Raw genomic sequence first — 23,223 nt, 5'->3', positions numbered from 1 at the left:
ATTTGCTGTATTTTTATCGCTACTAGAATTTCGTCCATTTATGAGTCGACTAGAATAAAATTAATATTGCACATGAGGAAGGGAAGTTACTAAAGACCAACAAGATATAATGTTTGATGATTTTAATAAAAAGATATCCCTCGTGATTATTTTCTCAATGAATTGAGAAAAAAGAAAAGAAAATTAAAAGAAATAAGAAAAAAAAAGTACATGTATATGAAGAATATGTTATAAATAACTGTTCAAATTAAATTGCAATTAAAAATACATCATTGCAAATCTTATATAGCACCATACAGATACTAGTAAGGCCAGTACAAAATAATTCATTCTCTTTTAACATTAGCTTTGACCAATTTGTTTCATATTGCTTTAATGTTGCCGATGGTTAAATAAATTTTGTCATCCTTATTCTAACTATTGAAACAAGTTTTGCCTTCCATAAACTGCTGCATAGCTGATTGTCTTTTTGACCAGTGCTGACCAAAATCTGCATGTATATTCTATAAAATGAACTCGGAACATTAGAAACCATATATATGATGCTGCTTTAAGATGCACACCATCCGAACAATTTGTCCAACATGTCGACTATAACTAGCGCATAATATAAAAGTTCGTCTGAAAAGATTAGCCAAGTCCATTTCAAATATTTAACAAGGGTTAAATGCAGAGCAACTCGGTGTAATATGCGTTCGCAGTAGCGCCCTCTTTACAACTATTATTTCTTCCAAAAGTAGGACTAAGAAGAGTGAAGAATGAATTTAACCTATAGAATAAAATCTCTCCGCAACATTATTGTTTCCCAATGGAGATTATACTGTCTTTACCTTTTGCCTACTGATACCCATGCCACCAGGACAGACCAGGATCAATTAGCTCATTAGGGCGTCCTGATCGAAGTCGGCACCGAGTCCGATTACTTTTCATTCAGTGGACATTTTGAAAATTTACCCTAAAAGTGATGAATAGTTTTGTCTAAATTAAAAGATGGATAAGTCTAAGATATTAAGAGTGTTAAGAGATAAACCAATGAATAAGCTGAAACAACGAGGTATTTTCCCCCTATATATTTTATACTGGCCTAAATATAAAATGAAATGAGGTACAGTTTCATGCAAAAATAAGAACTTATTTGAGATTACTACAATGTCAACAAAAATTAATTGGAAAGTTAGAAGTAGTAGCAGACGGACAGCGAAAGATTTTTAGTTTTCACTATCCGAATGCTACTACTGTTAGATCAAAGAAAAATTTGCTATGTACAATAAGACTCATTTGTTATGCTAAATATAAGCATTGCAATAATACTTCTCTTTCCACTTTTCTACTGATGATTACTAAGCTATAAGATACATCATAAATTTCTTTTTTTCTTCTTTGCAACATTAGGCAAACAAGAATTGGGTTATTTTTTGTTATTTAAAAAATGAAATTTGACAACATACTGATATGTATAAAGGAACAAAAAGAAGAATGTTTGCATAAATAATACATATGTTATCGAGATACAGGCATCACATACAAGCATGAGTCTGTTTGACAATTTGTCGAAGTCACACTACAGGTTACATAGCGACTTTCAAACTTAATTAACTGGGGAAGACCTCGGGTTCCCCTTTGTGTATTATTTCAGCAGAACCACCAGCCTTCCATAAGCTAGCTGGATAGAATCCTCAAATAAAAGATGTCGTAGTCACTGGCAAGATTCAAGACAACAGTGGTGAGGGGCAAAGTTCTGCAAAATAATGACTTTACCCACTCAGCCACTCATCTTTCAGCACAGTGACACTAGAAACTGTATATGACGTAAATAAATTGCCATACAAAATGATAAACTATGCAAATTTCAGATCAGACATAAAGTAATCTCCACTTAAAACAATATTTAAAGGGACCACAAATTTATATTGTTGTGTCCGAGAGGCAACCAATATGAAAATGAGCTGGTAATATCGTTATCAGCGATATTGTTATAAGTGCAGTAAACTGTATTAGAAATCATATGGATTTGCAAGATCATTGGAACCTTTTAATATACTGACAAAATTTGAAGAAAAAACAAAACGAAAAACCAAAAAAAAACTTACACATACCCACAAAAATATGCAAAATAGCAACATACATATGTAATATTATGCTACTGAAAACATTTGTTTAAATAAACAAAAAAACATATATGTAGCAATTAACACCATTCATACAGTATCTTTCATATGAAAATCTTTAACACTTCACATATATGAATATAAAATACAAGATTTAGTACAAAATAAAAGATTGACAACCTTAAATAAAAGTTCTTATCAAACACTGGTCATTTACTTGTAAGTGGTTAGATTATTACCCTCCCAACTTAAAAAAATATTGACGAGCTCTGATTGATTATCATTCTATATCATTGCAATCAACCCAAAATCACTTTAAAAAGAAACTATTTTAAACTCAAAAGAGTGCTTTATTTTAAGATTGAAATATATGAAAAGTTACATTCCATCAACCCAACACTTCTATAATGGATTAAAATATTTCATCTCACAAGTTTATCATATTTCATAAAATATTTACTCATTTTCAAGTACAAAAAATAGGTGACCCTTTCGTACAATATTTGAACTTGTAACAAAAAAGATATATTTGTAAGGCACTATAAACAACAAAAAGCAAAAATCTTAACAAAGATGTAACAATTGTATATTCACAGATAAACAGTATCCAACTAAAAATTTAGAAAATGAATGAATCTCAAAAAGCCATTAACTGTCAGATCTTTAAATACAGTAAAAAAAAGCGCATGAAAACTTTTCGATGTATATATGATAGAACTTTTGATTAAATATATCCATTCATATTGCCAGCTTCTTCAGCCATATATGACTGGTTTGCAATGTCAAGTTTCTTTAATCTTTAAGATTATCAACTAAATATTAGTATGTGTAATTAGAGGAGCATAAATGACCAGACTTTATTCTTTAGATAAAATAATCATGTTACACTCAAGTTTTGCTTAAAGGCACATTATTCCTCAGGAATTAATAAAGTTTCCATTTTGAAGAAAGGGCAAACAGGTTTTTTTTATATTGTTGTTTATTGATTTAGAACATGCTTATCGTCTGAAAGAAGGGAAGGGTGCTAAATGTAAAAATATTTGTCACAAAGGTAAGAGAATGTAAACAAAGTGGCATTTCAACTTCCGTACAAAATACTAAGTCACTATAACTATACTCATTGCTTAAACACAAAATGAACAAAAGATGTTTCACCATTATGGTAAATCATGAGTAACTTTTTGGAAACTGTAACCTAGCACCAGAAATAAAAGCTTTTGAAAAATAAAAATAATAGCATGTTTGAGGTTTAATGTGCCTTTAAGAAAGTTATAGGTACATAGCCTCTAAGAAAGTTATAGGTACATAGACCTTCAGAAAGTTATAGGTACATAGCCTTTGAGAAAATTTAAGGTACTTTATAATATTATGCTAAAGGACATTATGAGCTGTGAAAATAAATGTTGAGTATTTGAAATTGCATCAATACACAATGAAAAATAGACAATAATGTTACAAAAATATGTTTGATATATCACAGAAAGATGGTATTCCATTGTTCAAGAAAATACTCCCATTGATCATTACATGTACATTCAGTATTTTCAATATGTAGGCCTTTAAAATATAAATTTCAATTATTGTTAATTGACTCGAAATTTATTCAAAATTGTATCAATTCATGTAAGCTTGGTCAACTTTCTTGAAATACTTACTATTTTCACAAGCTGATTAAATTATTTACATAAAAAATATATATTACACATTTAATATATATATATATATATCTGGAAAAAAAGAAATTAAAAATGAAATCCAAAACTGTCCCCATTATTTAATTTTATTGACCGACTGGACGAGCTATAGAACGGTTAGGGTTAAAATAAATGCTGTCATAACAAGGGGAGTAACTTCATACAAAAATAACTTTTCTCTCTTTAATATATATATATATATGTAACATATCATAGAGCGATATGTTTTTATAATATTTGCTATTCAGTATGTAAATATTTTGAAAATTTCCAAAATAAATAATGGACAAGTCCATTTAAGATATTTATGTAACAATAAATGATGACAATTTTGGATGACATTTCGATCATAATTTAACCTAAGATACACATCTATTATAATTCATCATGATCTTTTCCGTATTTCTTCATCATTTCGTTAATGTAGGTTTCCATGGCAACAACTGTCTTCTCTCCTTGATATGATATAATGGCCGCTCCATTGTGATATAATTTATACTGTGGATAAGGTCCGTTGGCCTGAATAACGACAAACATAAAGTTTTATAGATTTCAACGAAAAAGATTATTTTTGTCTCCTATATTTACTCTAAGCTTTCAGGTCTTTGGTCAAGATACAAAATAAAGATTGTGGCTAAATGAAACTTGTCATTTTCTAGAAGAATTCTGAACTATTGTAAACCTTAGACTGCTATGATTATAATGATTTGTCAAATTAAGTCAGGCCAGCTTGTACATTTACATAATATTATGTACTCTTTTCGATCTATGCATTCAGATATTGAGATATTAAAATCTCTTGAAAAATTAAAAATGCATAATAATAAATGAAGTGCAGGGAGAGTGTATGGCACAAATCTAGCAAAAAAAAATGTTATTGGCATCAAGTTTTATGGAAATGTTATAATAAGATGCTAAAATGAACTTACGTCCTGATTTTTACAAGTATTTCCATTCTTCTTACAATCAACTGTTGCCACTAATAGTTCTGGTTTGGTGACATAACGTTCTGCGAGCTTCTTTAATGTTGGCATGACAGCTTCAATACGCTTACTGAAACCAGAGAATAAAATCCATTCATTTTCTTATGAACATAAAGGAAACAACTACAGAAGAAAATCTCAACTAACGTCTACATATTTACTCATAAAAAATGAAGAATTTTAATTTGTTGATACTGAAACCAACTAATCACTAAACAGTAACTATTGTCAACCTAAGACTTCGAAGTTAGGTCTACATTTGTGCAAAACAATCATTTAAGTTGAGCATAAACATTTTAACCATGCCATAAAATAACTCATTTATATATCTATTTATAGTCACATTCTGTCCCGTCTTTTTTAGTACTTCAGTGAAATATATCCTGATGAAGGTCTTTAAAGACCAAAACCGGTAGGTCCTAGAATAAATCAGTTACAAACCATCCTGATGTTTGATGTGTGTTCTCTCCTTCTCTTGATTTACTTTTGAACAAGAAAAGCCATAGTAATGAAGGGTTTATGCACCTTCTTTCATGCATTAACATCTACAGAAGCAAGAGGACTTATTTGACCTCACCGCAGGGTGAGGGATTTAGAAAGTCCCAAGGGTTTCTGCAGGTTTTCATGCATTAAAAAAATTGCAATCGCACTATCCTTGTATAAAAGTATTTGGCATTTCGTTTTCTGTATTTTGTATAAACCATATTATTATCGAGCCATGCTTTCCACATATTAAAGTGATGTGAATTGACAGTTATGTTTTAACAATAACACTACCGAGACTATTACTGCATTCAAATGTTATTAAATTGAGAAACAGTGGCGCACGGTCATGAGAATATATCAAAACATGTTTTCTCCTCTGTAAAAGTATATCTATGTATGCATTTTTCTGCAGGAATGATGGTTGCTCTCTGATGAAAAGCAATAAAGAGCACCATTTGCAGTATTAACATCTTTGGCGTGATGACTTGCCACCAGTATCTCATTTTTTTTTTAAATGTGCAAACTGTTCTTTTTACTCTTGGCCACTGAATTTAAGCATTTTACGTAAAAAACCCTTGTGACAATGAAAAGTCCCAAGTTCAATGCTGGGCAAGTCCATTTTTAAAAATTTAGCAAGGTAAGTTTTAATTAACTCTTACCACACTAAATCTCTGAAATAGACTTGTCCATCTTTCATTCTGGATAAAACTATTTATTATGGGAAAATTTCAAAACTAGTATTGACTGAATAGCAAAAAGTGTAGACAACAATCACACAACAGAGGTGCTGCCTAATCTTGGTCTGCACTGGTCACATGGGTACATACTATTAGTTGCTGCCAGCAGGCTGAAGGTTAGGCTGGGGCAGGTTTACTAATACTTACTCATCATTGTCAAATACAGCTAGTGTAAAATCTTCTGATACAGATTCTTTAAAATCATCATCATTCAAAGACACAACTCCCTTAAAGGATAAAAATAAATCGTAATGTAAAACAGGTTCTTCATGATACAAGAGTTGTCAGCAGGCACTTAAGTGTGGTAACAACCTTAATTACAACATACAGGATCTTTAACACTTTCAAGCTTTATTCTTGGAACAACCATCATTTGTGCGAAACAAGAAAAACATGGAAATGACCCTATTAGTGCTCAAACATACAATCACTGGTTTAAGAGACAGACACCTTAAACATTAATACATCAATGCTCTAGCCTTTTCTCACCTTCTATTTTTGAGCAGTCCATTATCAATTTTGTGGTTTACAAAAAAGTTCAAGTAAATCAGCTAACACTATAAAGCCTGGAGCACAACATGTACTAATCATTATGGTGTCATGTATATATATAAACCTCTGGTGTAATTCTAATATGATGATATTATATTATCAAAAACAATTGAAATAACCATGTGTGGAAAGAAAGCTTTCAGGGTGTATAATCACTATTTGGAGTATCACAAATTTTATTTTTTCCATACACTAGTATAAAATTTGCCATCTAAACAAGTTTATCCATTGATATGTTCATTTTCACAATAAAGTTGTTTTTCTACATTGTCAATCTACTATCAATTTCTTTTTATCTTTTTCAAAAACAATAATAAATAAGTCTTACAACTTCTGGTTCGTCTCTCAAAATATCCGGAACTTTCCCGTCTTTAGATGTCTTGGCGGTCTCCGACTCAACACTTGTCATTTTTGTTACAAAGTTTGTCAGTTCTTCAATTGACCTCTGACCTCTATAATCTTCACTCTATAAAATAGATAATACCGTATATTCCCTAATAAATGCCCTTTCCATAATAAATATCATAACAGATATCAGCCTTTGTGTTTTTTAAACTCAAGTGGAGAAAATACTTTGTAAATGCATGAAATATATATCTTAAGTATACTTTATGATAACTTCTAAGTTTCCAAAATCTTCATTATTGTTAATAAGTTACCATGAAAAAAAAAACACACATTTTTTGTTGGGTCACACTTCTTTTCAGGGTAACAAAATCAATATATGGGAAGGACAACCATCAACATTAAAACCTTGTACAGGATTTTTCATAAAAACTGGTCAAATAAACAATAATTCTGCTGATGTCAGACTGACAAATCTTGTGTGGAGAACCTTTGAGAATCTTCCGCAGATTTTTTTTTAAAGTTCACAAAAGAGGAACACAGTTTGACATGTCTTTGGGACTGAGCTTACATGAAAACTATAGGCAGGTGACCTCTATATCCAAGTTGGCATAAATATCTTATACATTGATAAAATAAGATTATTGATAATTGGTCAGTAGATAGAGAACCAACTACTTTGCACAATATCTACATTCTACAATGTTTATGCTGATGTCTGATTGTCTCTTCTTCCCCCAAACGTAACGTCTACGCTTGGTTTCCGCCAAAATAACTTTGTCTCTACATCAACAACAACTATACTTGCATTCTCGACATATATTTATCATATGTTGCCATTCAAATTATATCTACAAACTATATATTATGTTGAATGGTTGTTGTTTATGTTTTTGATATGTGTGTACATATTTGTGAATTTCATTATCTTGTTTAATTGAAGGCCATATTGTAAATAAGAAATGTATTTCTTAATATGTTACCTTCATGAAATAAAGTGTTTATTATTATTATTACTATTATGTTGTCATAGTGACAGTTTGTAAAAATTAATAGAAACACTTTTCTTGCAAAAAAATTCAGCTGTCTTTGAGAGGGATAGTAAAAAACATTCTGAAGGAAACTTATCTGTGAAGAAAATTACATGTATCATAAATTATGATTAACTTACCTTTTCACCATTTGTGAACCAGAGTATAGTGGGGTATCCACGGATACCATATTTAGTGCATGTCATCTTATTCTGAGTGCAATCAACCTGCAAACATAATTGAAAGTATGTGCTTAATAGATGAAAGCATTACAAGTATCATAAATTTTTGATGGTATTTTCAAGAGAAAAAATCAATATGAAATATGAATATTAAAAATATTTTGCTGTGGGAGTTGTAGTATTTGGTTCAAGACTTAGTGGATTCTGGTAAAATTAGCGTTGTAAGACTCTGCTGCCTGCATATTGAATACATGTATACATTTCAAATTTTGTCATTAAGTATTTGTTAGGTTTTAATGCCAATTTTAATACATGTCAGCTGTCGGACTTGTCATCCAGGGGTTACTTGTTCTATCCTCTCGTGTTGCGTAAATTCTACATGATAATTGAGCTCGAACATTGGGTATAATGGTCAGTAAAATGCAAAAAAAAAAAAAAATCTGTGCCTGACAGTTCAATGTTTAAAATCTGTACCTGTCAGTAAAATGTTTAAAGTCTGTACCAGACATTTAAATGCAGAAGTCTGTGCCTGATAGTGATTTATTTAAAGTGAGTACAATGTAGGCAATTTGTACCTGATTATCATAAAATAATTATAAGGTACATGTACAATGTAATTATTACCTGTCAATGTTCAAAATCATTCTCAAATAAGGAAAACACTACAAAATTATTTCTTTTTATTAATTACTTTATGTAAGGTAATTAATGTTATTTACAATAAAACTGTACATTAATTTACATCAATTAAACTGCTTTGGGGCAAAAACAGATATTTTGATACTTTGAGTGTACTTTAATTTTTCTATACTTTAAAACTGATCAAAATTTAACTATGATGGAAGATTTGTAGATATAGTTTCAAGTTGCACAGACTCCAACAAGATCTCATAGTGACTTTCCAGAGTGAGACTAAAGGGAAATAGTCCAAAGTCAAAGAGTTTCCACACATGTATTACCAAACATCATCCTACAGCAAGATTCAAACCCTTCATGAAGAGCCATGATCAACAGAGAGATACCTTTAACATTATATATGCTACTAGCAATAATTACAGACCTACATCACCACCAGTACTGTACCAGCCAGCCCAGCTTATACATCTGTGCAGTCTGACCAGACTCTTTTACTATACATTGGCAGCAAAATTTCAATATAAAATTTAAACTACTAAAGCTTCATGTTGCTGCTGTTATTTTTGGCAATTAAAATACAGTTATAGTGATTCAGTATTCTGTATGAAAGTCAAAATGCTACTTTATTTACATTTAGCTACTTTTATGACAAATAATTTCACATTCAACACTACTTTCTTTAGGTGAAATCTAAAATCATCTAAAATGCTCTCAAATCATTATTTGTATGGTAGCCAACTCATAATTGCTTATGAAGTCATGAAAGTTTGAAATATCAAATTTTATTGTAGAACAAAAAAAAGGCAATAAATCTATAAGATCACTATAACACCATCATGGCATGTATAAAAAGCTCCACATTTTATTTCACAAGGTGTTGCCTTTGTTAAACACATTCTATATATAGTATATGAACAGATGTATGTGAATCAAGAAATAAATTCAAACATTCATTCTATATGATCAACTATCAGTCATATTTATCAGAGTAAGCCTGTCTCACTTATTTTGACATAATCAGATAAAACTGCTTCTATATTCATAGGACATTAAATTGCAGTCTGGATCAAACTTTAACCAAATAAATTCCATTTTCATAAATTTCAACCCATTTACTAATATTTAATGAACACACTTGACATAGCACAATAATTGAACTATTTTACATGTTGAATACACACTACCTGAAGTTAGCTTTTAATGGTTGAATTTTCTTAATGTAAACAAGGTAAGTTGTGTTGACATAAAAAAAGAACAAATTTTTCAAAGTTTATTATTTTGAATTTCCAGCTGTTCAGTTTTCAAATACCTCATTTTAGTATAAAGATGGTATAATAAGCTTGGTTACATAGAGGCTGGCCTAGCCCTATACTGGTGGTAAAATGCAAGTCATTCTCGTCTCTTGCATTAAGGGAGCTAGGTTTATATCATATAACACCATATTCTGACTTTGTTTTGAATGACTGCAACATACAGTTCATTTCATTATTTTTTCCCTGGGTTTAAAGCCATATGGAGATGTGAAAGTTCACAATGTGACTTTCCAGCTTTCCTTCTGGAAGAAGAGTTCTGGTACCCCACTGCATTATTTGAGGCAAGAGTTAGCACCCCAGTTGAACCATCTACCTTCAGTAAGGTAGTAATCTAGCTGGATAACTTGCTTACATGAAAACATCCCAAGGTCACTGGTGGGATCTGAACCAACGGTGGTGAGGGGTGATTGTTTTGAAGTCAGCGACCTTAACAAAAAAAACACATAGAACTATACATACCTTTCCAACTTTGACTTTATCGTTGTCTACATACTGACTAGCAAGTTGTTCCCAAGTTGGTGCCATTCTTTTACAGTGTCCACACCATGGAGCAAAGAATTTGATAAAATGATGTCCAGTGGCAACATGACTAGAGAACGTGGCATCGCTAAGATCGTACAAGCCGTCGGTTACTACAATTTCTGGTTCTTTCTCTTCTTCCTTCTTCTCCGGAACCGGTTGCTCGAGTTTTTGGTTCAAGTTCAGACCCTGTAAAGGTTAAAACAAAAAGTTTTTGGTTCAAGTTCAGACCCTGTAAAGGTTAAAACAAAAAGTTTTTGGTTCAAGTTCAGACCCTGTAAAGGTTAAAACAAAAAGTTTTTGGTTCAAGTTCAGACCCTGTAAAGGTTAAAACAAAAAGTTTTTGGTTCAAGTTCAGACCCTGTAAAGGTTAGAACAATAAGTTTTTGGTTCAAGTTCAGACCCTGTAAAGGTTAGAACAATAAGTTTTTGGTTCAAGTTCAGACTCTGTAAAGGTTAAAACAATAAGTTTTTGGTTCAAGTTCAGACCCTGTAAAGGTTAGAACAATAAGTTTTTGGTTCAAGTTCAGACCCTGTAAAGGTTAAAACAATAAGTTTTTGGTTCAAGTTCAGACCCTGTAAAGGTTAGAACAATAAGTTTTTGGTTCAAGTTCAGACCCTGTAAAGGTTAGAACAATAAGTTTTTGGTTCAAGTTCAGACCCTGTAAAGGTTAAAACAATAGACAATAGAGATTGTACATAAAGATGATTTTGCTTACCTCACACACAATTTGAAAGTAAATAATATTTACCTTACTTAATATATAATGGACTTGCCAAGTGTTGAATTTGGAATTGTTAATTAGTAGTTTAAAAGAGTTTTAGAAGTAAGACTTGAAGCACCCAGGAAACATTGTCATTGTTTTATTAAATTTTTACCTTTTATTACATGTGAAACTCCTGCAATTCAAATTTTACTGCCAAAAATTGTTGATAAGTTTTAGGTGTTAAAATAAGACTATTCTGGTTACACTGAATCTGTGTTAAGTGTTGATTTAACTTATCTTAATTTTAATACCCCCAGGCAGATCAATATGTTAGGAGGGCATATAATATTGTTTTAAATCTGACTGATTGTCCTAAAACTTGAACATGGTAATCATCCCACCTACAGCATCAACATTTAGCAGGTGTATGAACCTTTATGAGCACTATAAACCATAGCCACAAGACTCACTAAGAGGCCAAAGGTTAAAGTTCAAAGGTGTGAAAAACTATTTCACTGTAGAGAGGAAAGTGTGAAATATTTATATTCACAAGAAGAATATTAAAACAACACAGGCAGCAAAGTCATCATATACAAGCTGTCGACACAATAAAACAAACATCAATGATACAGGTAACAGCTGCTGTTCTGTTTATCTATGTAACAGACGGCATGTCAGATAAATTTATTCAAACCCAGTGAATAATTTAACAAATCTCCCTAGTGAATAATTTAACAAATCTCTGTCATTTCTAGTTTATTCTATATGATTGTGTTTGTGTATTACTTTATAAATAGAGTCAGAGAGGGAACTTAAATGTTCCTATATAATTGATAAGAATTTTCCAAGGTGTATCAAATGGGTCTCAAAAATAATTGGGAGAAAACATGTAACCAACTCCATGATTTTTTCTTTTCTTTTAAAGCAGCACACCTCCAGACTCATGTTAATTTTCATGGAAATTTTGAAAATGTATTTTAAAAGTAAAACATTGTGAGGTATGCAAATAAAGTAATTTACATATTGCAATCGGCACTTACAATCCAAAAAAAATTACCAACAAGTGGTCAACATTATGCAAAAAAAAGCCCTTACTACATAAGTAACTCAGTACAAATATGGTGATGAAATACTGCAAAATCATTCTTAAACCGCACATAACATGTACAATATAACTTAAATCTTGAATGTTTTATCTTTCTAAAAATTTAAGAAATTTTTTTCTCAAAATTGATTTTCTTGAAATATTTTGCCTCATCTAGAGGCGTGCAGCTTTAAGGAAGTAGTCATGAAGGATTCGTAAGTATCTCAGTCTGGTAAAGGTCTTTTCAGATAATGAGATGGGAAGTTCCTAAAAGGGTTACATGTATTTGTCATATGGTGACTTTGACAGTAGAAGAGTTAATTGTACATCAAATTAAAATAAATGTATGCAAATATTATAGGATGACATCTGTAAAAATATCAACAAACAAACCAATATTTCATAAACTCATAAATAATATGAACATTTACAATACTGTCCAAGGCATTAGAATTTCAATAATATTAATAATACATGAAATACCTAAAAAGGTCTCTATTTATGTACATGTACAATACATGTGTGTAATTTACATGTACATTGCCATTAGAAATTATGGGTAAAATGTTGTCAATGTGTTAGCCTAGAGCCACAATAAATATGTCCTGGCAATATGATCACAAATATGATAATATCGTGCACATCATGTGAAAGGTAGATTTTCAATATTTCCAAAATTTTACCACACGTGCAGCACTACTTTTTCAGTTATAAAACATCCAATATGCACTTAATACATTGGGGCCCTGGACCACGACCTTCTATTATGCTCTCAAAAAAGTCTGTGAAGTTTCAAGCAATTCCCTTCAGTTGATTTGGAGATACAAACTTACACGCAACAACTAAATCAAAGTGTGACAGTGACGCACACCCTGGGTATGTACAATACCCATCAAATAGTTGAGCAAAATATGACAACCTCATTTGCAAATAGACTGTCTCAGAAAAAAACTTTAATAACATTTAACTAAAAGTCAAGCTAAAAACTGAGTAAATATGTGTTACATAAACATTTACTTACTTCGCCCTTGGACAAGGCATCTGCAATAAACGTCTTAAAAGCCTCCACTGATCGATCGTTTCCATATTTTATACCAAGACTGCTTCTGTGAAACCACTTCACTGTTGGGTATCCACGAACCAAATGATCGCTGCATAGATCTGTTTCCTTTGTACAGTCAACCTAAGAATGACAGTATATAATCATGGTTTTTATCAGTTAATTGGGATAAATCAGGGTTAGAATGTCCTTTTTTTTCCCCACTAGCAAATGATAAGTGACTTTCTTATGAATTTACAATATGAGAAAATAACTTGCAAAATTGAATTTACAGGGTCTGAATAGGACTTTGAGCATTTAATTTTAAATGCAATACATTTAATTGGTTCTCATATTTTAAGCTTCATAATCCTCAGCAGTCAGGTTTGCTCATTCACCCAATATTACCCCAAATATATGATTTTTATAAATTTTATAATATTGAAGACTTTATGTGTGAAGTTTTAAGTGAATATGAACAGCTGTTAATGTGATTATATGACATTGATTTGAAGTTGCATGTAAAGATTTTTGCACACATATACATGTGTATGTACTGTAGTATCTAGTGTTAGATGAATGGTCCCGCTATCTTCGCAAAGGTTCAGCTAGAAATCATGTCATAGTATCTCTAAACTTTATTTTTCATGAATTTGTTAGTTAGGGAAATAGGTAAACTCAGTCTAAGCCTACCTTTCCAATGGTTACTTTACGTTCATCTATATTGAATTCCTTTGCAAGATCATCCCAAGTTGGCGCAAGTCGTTTACAATGGCCGCACCTTAAATTATAATTTATATATACCATAAAAATGAAATGCATTAATAGGATGCATGAAAAGATGGATTACCATTTATATAACTTTGGTTAGAATATAAACTTTCTTTATTTGGTTGATTTTTGCACCTGACCTTTTTAAACATGTTTTTTTCGGTCACATCTCAGTGGTTGGTCCACCTTAACAACCTTAACAGTAAGTTTTACAGGCATAAATAAAACATTTTTGGCAGTTAGTTGCAAAAAATGATATTCATTGCAGCCAAATTCAGACTGCCATAAGGGGGGAAATTTCGGCCTTGAGGAGGGAAAAAAAAACTATTTTGGATTATTTGGAGGGAGAATTTGGCCGCATTTCGCAGAATATTTCGGTGAAAAAAAACAAAAACACTGGATTGTGAGCAAGACACATAAGATTTACATGCATCACTCCGCCTCACAATGGTGAACATTTGTGCCAAGATACATTGTAATCCCTCTATGCATGTAAAAGTTTTGCTCTGGACAAGCCTTTTTCAATGACTGCTAAGTGTGACCTTGACCTTTGACCTAATTCAAATGCATGGTACTGCTTCTTATAGTGATAAACATTTGTTTGAAGTGTCAATAAATCCCTCCATGGATATATGTACATGTAGGATATGCTCTGGACAAAATATCTATATTTAATCATCTTTAGTGACCTAGAGTGACCTAGACTATCATCTTTATTGACCTTGACCTTGTATGTATTAACCTTAATTAAATGCTTCACACCAGTAGTCATGATAATAACAGATAATGACCATTTGTGTTTCAATCCCTAAATGGTTCAAATACACATTTTCTTACTTTTAACTGAACTTGAACACCTATGTGTGACCTTGACCCTGGCGGCAGGGACCTAAATTTTGCATATGACACTTAAGTGTGATAATGACCTTTGACCTGTAGACCCGATTCAAACAAATTTTTGACATAAAATAAATTCCACCAATTTTCAAATTCTAAATCTATCCATCTATCTTCCATTTATGTCAACCCCTCGTGGGGATGTAGACATGACTAAAGACTAGTCACTTCAGAGAAAGCTATGAGATACATGGGAATCCGGGAACCAGTCCCTAGATCATATTGAATAGACCCCTTGGTTCTTTTACATGCCCAGAGTATAGCAATGATACATGCGAGGATTACCTGGATTTCTTACCAGTACACCACTAGTTAGTGGGAAATACTGAAAGTGTCTCTGAAAGATCCCAAGGGTGTTACCTAGGACCTCAGTCCTGATCTCGAGTGACAGCCAGTGAACCAACTGATCTATCGCGCAACCACTGTTGTGCGATTCTATCAAATATCGGATTCTACTAACTGTAATATACAATGATATGATAATGCCTTCGTCGAAATGTCATGAACACATGAAAGCAAATTCAAACGCTTGAAGTGAAAAATAAAACTTACCAGGGAGCATAAAACATTACAAACAGAATTTCTTCATTTGCAATGGCTTCGTTAAACGTTTGCTTTGTGAACGATACTGCATTTTCACCATGCTCATCTGAAACAGCCAATCCGATTAGACAAATGACTAAAATAAAACCGAAAATAAAATTCTGCATCTTGTCAATAAACGTTACGAGCAGGTAACACAATGTGAAAGTAACGTGTACAATTACAAGTAACGAACCGAAAAATCCGAAGAAACCGAATGATAATTTAGTAGAACTTGATTTGGAAACTGTTGGCAAATGTATAAAGAATATATTCCGAATCATAAACAGAGCGATTATAGTAGACTCAATTTCGGATATTGGCAAGCATAAGTTCAGTTTCATCAAATGATTTAACGTTACCAAAGTCATAACATTGTTTAAGACTGTCACCAATAGCTGATCAATCAATAATCAATCATTGTCATTGCAATATGCATGCTTTCAAGTGTGAATTAAGCTATATACACGCCCGTTTAACTCACAACGAGTGAAAAACGGTCTCCCTAATTACCGACAAGAACCGTCAGGAACCGACAAGAACCGACAAGAAGTAAAAATAGGAAAATACGAATTAATTTCACTTCTTCATCATTTAAAAATAACAATTCCTAATATTTTTTACATTAAAAACATAATAAATTCGTTGTGAACCATGTTTATAGGCAAATATCTATACCGACAAGAAGTCAGTCTCAGTTCCTCACCGTCAAGAACTCGGCCATCTTCGTATCATTGATATTACATTAAGAATTTGTGTATAAGTGTTAAATCATAATTATTTTTATTAAGATTATGTTGTATTATAAATAATAATTATTATGTTAAATGTTTTCTAATTCAATTAAGAATATCATCATTAATGAATGATGATATGAGAATATTCGCGGATACCGACAAGAAGTTTCATTATTGCTATCAATGGCGTAGGTTTTTAAATGTGTTCAAATAATTTATTGTCAGCCTATCTATTCAATAAATAATTTTAAAACATTTCGTTGTCATTGATTACAAAATATCCTGCATTTAGGCATTTATTTCTGTACCGACAAGAAATGTGTTCATGTCTACCGACAAGAAATGTTTTCATGCCTACAGTACCGACAAGAAATATTATCATGCTTCATGTTTTCTTTAAAGAGACATTATGTATAGGCAAGATATAACATATTTAATGAAAGTGATCAGTTATAGTTGTTTAAAATAATAGTATTTCATAACTGTATCAAAATATATTTCATATATAAAGTTTTACATACCTGCCATTTAAATTATCCAATTATAATCCATTTACAATTTTTACACAAATACATCGGTAAAGCATACAATAAGGATATAGAATTAAAATAAAATAATGGACGAAAACATAAATTCAATTCAATTATTGTATTAGCATATATACATATAACATATTCAGGGCCCAAAATTTTTTTTTTCGGTTTTTTTCAAGTACAAATTTCAAAATTGATTGCTCAAACAAAATTGATTGATATTACTCAATTAAAGCTTGTGCGCGTGTGTTTCTCACTCAGTTAGCTTTGAGCGATTTAATTGAATCAAAGCTGTGAAAACTTTAAGGGTGAAAAGGTGCGAAAACAATTTCGAAATGAACAGCTGTGAAAGAAGAGATAATTCGTACATTGAGCAGAACAGAAACTTTATTACTTGGTTTAAGCATAAAAAGCTAATCACCATATTAAATATACAAATACAACATATAATACATAAATGACACATGACATGAATTATATTATAAAAAATTATATACTTGACTATAAAATAATGGTTTATGTGATGTGAGAATGTTTAATTTGAGATACGAAATTACTTAAAAAGCATATGAATACACAATAATTTGCCTATCTTTACCAAACATTATCAATTTAAGCTACAATACATTTTCAGTGCTGTAACTTATGTAAATAATTTTAAATTTAAAAAAAAAGTTAAAAATTTCTGCAACCTCTGGCGTGGCGTAACTGCCCGTAAGTTTTATGATAATAAAATATTAAAACCTATAGTGGGGATATCTCTGTTTATTTCTTTACTTCTAGTGGAGAAATGAACCACAACCTGATGAGACCTGTGGTCGAAATAGGTTTCAATGGGTTTTTTTTTCATTAAACAAATACAAGCGTATAATGCATAACATCACATCTTTGTACGTCATGATGTCCGTCTTTTCTTCTCAGTGGTGAGAATTAAGTCATCATATTTCTTCAAAAACTGAAAAAAAGTACAAAAGAAAGATTAAATACATGTTCTTTCTACACTACAGCTCGTTCTCAATTTCTTGTCGGTAAATCTTCATTACGCATGATCCCTGTTTTTTTCTTGTCGGTAATCGATTTGTTAAAATATATTTTAAAACTAAATGGAATAAACACAAATATTTTTTCCTTATATGCATTAAAATATGAAAGTTTAAAGTTATTTAATTACAAAAAAGATTATAAACATGTTCTACATCGACACTACAGCTCGTTCTCAATTTCTTGTCGGTAAATCTTCATTACGCATGATCCCTGTTTTTTTCTTGTCGGTAATCGATTTGTTAAAATATATTTTAAAACTAAATGGAATAAACACAAATATTTTTTTATTATATGCATTAAAATATGAAAGTTTAAAGTTATTTAATTACAAAAAAGATTATAAACATGTTCTACATCGACACTACAGCTCGTTCTCAATTTCTTGTCGGTAAATCTTCATTACGCATGATCCCTGTTTTTTTCTTGTCGGTAATCGATTTGTTAAAATATATTTTAAAACTAAATGGAATAAACACAAATATTTTTTCTTATACATGTATGCATTAAAATATGAAAGTTTAAAGTCTTTAAAGTTATTTAATTACAAAAAAAAAGATTATAAACATGTTCTACATCGACACTACAGCTCGTTCTCAATTTCTTGTCGGTAGATCTTCATTTACTCATGATCCCCCTGTTTTTTCTTGTCGGTAATCGATTTGTTAAAATATATTTTAAAACTAAATGGAATAAACACAAATATTTTTCTTATATTCATTAAAATATGAAAGTTTAAAGTCTTAAAAGTTATTTAATTACAAAAAAAAAGATTATATACATGTTCTACATCTACACTACAGCTCGTTCTCAAATTTCTTGTCGGTAAATCTTCATTACGCATGATCCCTGTTTTTTTCTTGTCGGTAATCGATTTGTTAAAAATATATTTTGAAAAAACTAAATGGAATAAACACAAATATTTTTTCTTATATGCATTAAAATATGAAAGTTTAAAGTCTTAAAAAGTTATTTCATTACAAAAAAAAGATTATATACATGTTCTACATCTACACTACAGCTCGTTCTCAATTTCTTGTCGGTAAATCTTCATTACGCATGATCCCTGTTTTTTTTCTTGTCTTGTTGCATATACATTCATGCAATGTCATGAAAAACTATTTTATGACTACAGATAAGGTTGAAACATGTTTATGAGATATTTCTGACCACAACTTTTGCAACTGATTATATTATTTATATTAGATTGGAAATAACAAATCTTTCTTGTCGGTGTCAACGTAACAGTAACAGTACGCGTTGCACTCGAATTTTTCTTGTCGGTACGCATATATTTAATTTTCTATAAAAATACAAGAAAAACCTTATCAAATATAAAAAATATATATGCCCTGCATGTTTAACAATCATAAAAACACATTTGTATTTGTTTATTTGTAATATATAGGCTCTTGTCGGTTCTTGTCGGTTCCTGACGGTTCTTGTCGGTAATTAGGGAGACCCAGTGAAAAATGTCCATCGGTAAAAATGTTGTGAGCAACTTCCGTTCCTCGTTGTGAGCACCCATCTAGGACGTGTGACACGATAAACAATGTGAGTTTTTCATAATTTTTGAAGATTACAGACATTTATGTAAAAATATCGGAATGCAGTTAGCTAGCGATGTGTTTTCCGAGTATGCACATGTTAAAGATATTGCCTGTTGGTCGACAATTTGATGGAAATAACCGTGCGACGCAGTCACTTGGGGTAGCTGGAAACTGGAGACAATTTCTCTCCGGACCAAATTTAACATTGAAAAACGTCGATTCTGGTGACGTTTTGTGCATTCTTTAACCTAAAACAGATGCCGCACAATCTTCAGCGTAAATTATTTACATGAAAGTCTTCATAGAAAGGAAGGAAAGAATATACCTTTTTTTTGCTTTAATCCTCGTTGTGAGCACCATACCATCGTTGTGAGCAAGACAAGCACAGTGCGTGCTCACCATACCCACTCGTTGTCCCCATAAACCTCGTATGGAGTGAGCAAAGACAAGCGCAGTGCGTGTCTGGTTTTTAATATGTAATTCAAGTGGGGAGAAGTACAATTTTCAATCTACCAAAGCAATCAAAACTTTTTCACAATAGTTTCTCTTTGCAATAGTTCTATTCTTTGTCTACATAACTTGGTCCAGTCTAACATGAATAAAAAATCAGGAAAAATACATGCATGTTTATATCAAACAGACTGCCCTCTATGTTAATCTGGGCAACACGAAGTATATGCAATTAAATACATAATTTACCTCCCTTATTAGTTCACCACCCCATTTGCACAAAACAGCAAAACATCTGCAAAATTGTAGGTATAAGTAGTTTTTTTGTTTACCATTATCTATTAAGCTAAGAATATACTAGTGAAGTGTTAAAAAAGTTACAATACACAAAAATAAGTATTTCCTCCGCGAAAAACGATAGTCGCATATAATAACAGATTCAAATAGTTCTAAGCGTTTGTTTGCTCTGTACACGAGCATTTTTCATGATTTAGTTGCACTGTCTTTCCTAGAAAGCTCATGACAGTCTGTGTTTGACATTTAAATAGCATTTTTCATCATGAAATAGTGACATTTTAAGAAATCTTCTTGACTTCTTAGGTGTTTCACCACTGGTACAATTTTGGGTTAGCTAATTTTACAGTGTGTTTAACTGAAAAGAATGTTTTTGCAAGAGACATGACCAGAACTTTTCTTTTGATTTTTATGCATCACTGACAGTTTTTCTAGTAGTTCTTATCTTTTTCAGACCAGGGCAAGTACATACTTGATGCCTCCTCGCTTCGGTCTCTCCTTGAACGACCCCATGTCCAATCACTGAAAAAGAATAGTACTGCAGTTGGAAGGCCTTGTCCAAAGAGGTGTTGTGCCTAATATGAATTAAATTGATTTACTAATAAGGACATTATGGCCAATCTTAAATGTTTTTTGGACAATTTGACCTTCAAGATAAAGGCATTCAGGTGTCAAGGAAAAAATACAGGCCCCGTAGGAAGGTCTTGTGCTAAGGAATGTTGTGTTCAAATATGATCAAATCATTTACTAATGAGGAAGTTATGGCCAATGTTAAAGTTTTCGGACGGATTGACGGACTGACGGACGGACAGTTCAAAACTAATATGCCTCCCTTCGGGATATGCAGCAACGTCTTGCAAAGAAATGCTGCTGTGCAAAAACGTTTTAATTGCTTTGTAGATTGAAAATTATATTTTCACCATCTTTTGTTTGTTTTGGGGTTTTACGTCACATCGACACAGTATAGGTGATATGACGACGTTCCAGCTTTACTCATGGAGGAAGACCTCAGGTGCCCCTTCCGTGCATTATTTCAGGCACGAACAGGTACCTTAGTAGAACCACCGACGTTCCCGTAAGCTAGCTGGATAGCTTCCTCACATGAAAGAATCAAAGTCCCTGTCGGGAGGTGAGGGGCAAGTGGTTTGAAGTCAACGACCTTAACCACTCAGCCACGGACGCCCCTTTTTCACCATCTGAATAACATATTAAAACCAGACACGCACTGCGCTTGTCTTGCTCACAACGAGGTTATGGTGCTCACAACGAGGATTAAAGCAAATAAGGGTATATCTTCGTTTCTATGAAGACTTTCATGTAATAATTTACGCTGAAGACTTGTGGGCATCTGTTTAAGGTTAGAATGCCACAAAACTTCACCAAATCGACGTTTTCAAATGTTAAATTTGGTCCGGAGAGAAGTTGTCTCCAGTTTTCCCCCAGCTACCCCGAGTGACTGCGTCGCACGGTATTTCCATCAAATTGTCGACCAATAGGCAATATCTTTACATGTGCATACTCAGAAATAACATCGCTAGCTAACTGCATTCCGATATTTTTACATAAATGTCTGTAATCTTCAAAAAATATGAAAAACTCACCTTGTTTATCGTGTCAAACGTCCTAGACGGGTGCTCACAACGAGGAACGGAAGTTGCTCACAACATTTTAACCGATGGACATTTTTCACTCGTTGTGAGTTAAACGGGCGTGTATATAATCAAGGGCATGAAGGGATAAAAACAGCATAAAAACATTTACTACTGTAATGGATCGGACACGTTGATAAGTATTAATAATTAGATGCAATTATTAGAAATTGACAAAATATGATCATGTATATAATATATACTTAACTACTTACATCAAAAGATCAAACAATCCCACAAAACAACATCTTATTATGTGGATAAAAAATATTATTGAAAGTCAAAACAACAATTAATTCCACTAAACCCCACCAAATAAACAATACAAGCAAAACAATGATAACCCTGAATGCCAAACATAATTGAACATTAAGCAACTAGAAATGCTAGAATAGTTAAAAATAAAGCTGATGAAAAACACAATTCAAACAATTTAACTAGAATTCTAGATAATGAACTTGCATTAAATCTGCCTCAGTTCTATTCCTGTAATATAAAATTAAAATGAAGAGACATAAGATTAACCATTTGAGGAGATATATATTATCTTTTCCATTGAATTAAAAAGATGAATCATGTCTTAGGAAAAAAGGAAATTAGTAACGTTGTTCTGTATGGAAATAATAGGACTAGATATAGTGAGTCTGGCCCAACCAAATCACCTCTGTCAGTCTTGAAAACAAGAACCTTCAGTTCAATATTCAAACGACAGTAGAAATTAAATATTTATTCATTAATCGTTATGAATTGCAGTGAAAAGAGAAAAATGAAATAAACACAAATGCATACCAAATCGTACAATCACTTTTAAATAGCTTCACCAAATTGCCAATTTTCTAGTTTTAATCTGATTACTAGTGATTAGTAAACCATTTATTTTCTTGAAGCATAGTATTTTTGATATGGCCATAGTCGACTAATATGGCCATGGCAGGGAAACATAACGAAATGAGTGGAGGCTGCGTTTAACTCTTTTTTTATTTTACATCAAAAAATAAATTTATGTTGTAGCACACTTGAAGGATTTTTTTTTAATGAGAACACATTTTTGTTGTGTACATAATTAAATTCAAATTTTGCATTTGACCATGTCAGTTAAGGTAAGTTAAGTTTGAAGATCAATGTCATACATGAATTATCCAACATGCTTATGTTGTCATTAATTAGTTGTATTCTTTTCATAGTATGACTCAAAATTGTCCATTTTTACAAAGTTACTGCAATTTGTTAAGCAAATTTCAATAGCTTGACAGAAGAGGTAACAGAATGGCTAGCCAGTTCATTACGTAAGTAATATGTATCA

At 31.8% G+C, this 23,223-nt stretch overlaps 1 protein-coding gene across 1 annotated transcript; it reads right to left on the bottom strand.

Annotated features, from left to right (window-relative positions):
- Positions 1-107: 107 nt before the first annotated feature.
- On the bottom strand, positions 108-15,878 carry LOC132716455 (thioredoxin domain-containing protein 5-like). Its single transcript, XM_060699740.1, has 9 exons — positions 15,637-15,878; positions 14,110-14,197; positions 13,399-13,560; positions 10,527-10,775; positions 8,077-8,163; positions 6,889-7,026; positions 6,156-6,235; positions 4,732-4,855; positions 108-4,321 (listed from the first exon to the last, which is right to left on the bottom strand). Exons 1-9 carry the CDS (start codon positions 15,792-15,794, stop codon positions 4,178-4,180), a joined length of 1,230 nt encoding a protein of 409 aa, XP_060555723.1. The 5' UTR covers positions 15,795-15,878; the 3' UTR covers positions 108-4,177.
- Between the last annotated feature and the right edge of the window lie 7,345 nt (positions 15,879-23,223).

Source organism: Ruditapes philippinarum, unplaced genomic scaffold (assembly GCF_026571515.1).
Source record: "Ruditapes philippinarum isolate M1 unplaced genomic scaffold, ASM2657151v2 ctg937_1_1_1_1, whole genome shotgun sequence".
Lineage (NCBI taxonomy): Eukaryota > Metazoa > Mollusca > Bivalvia > Venerida > Veneridae > Ruditapes > Ruditapes philippinarum.
Note: the sequence above shows the minus strand (reverse complement) of the source record. Positions and strands in the feature narration are given on the sequence as shown.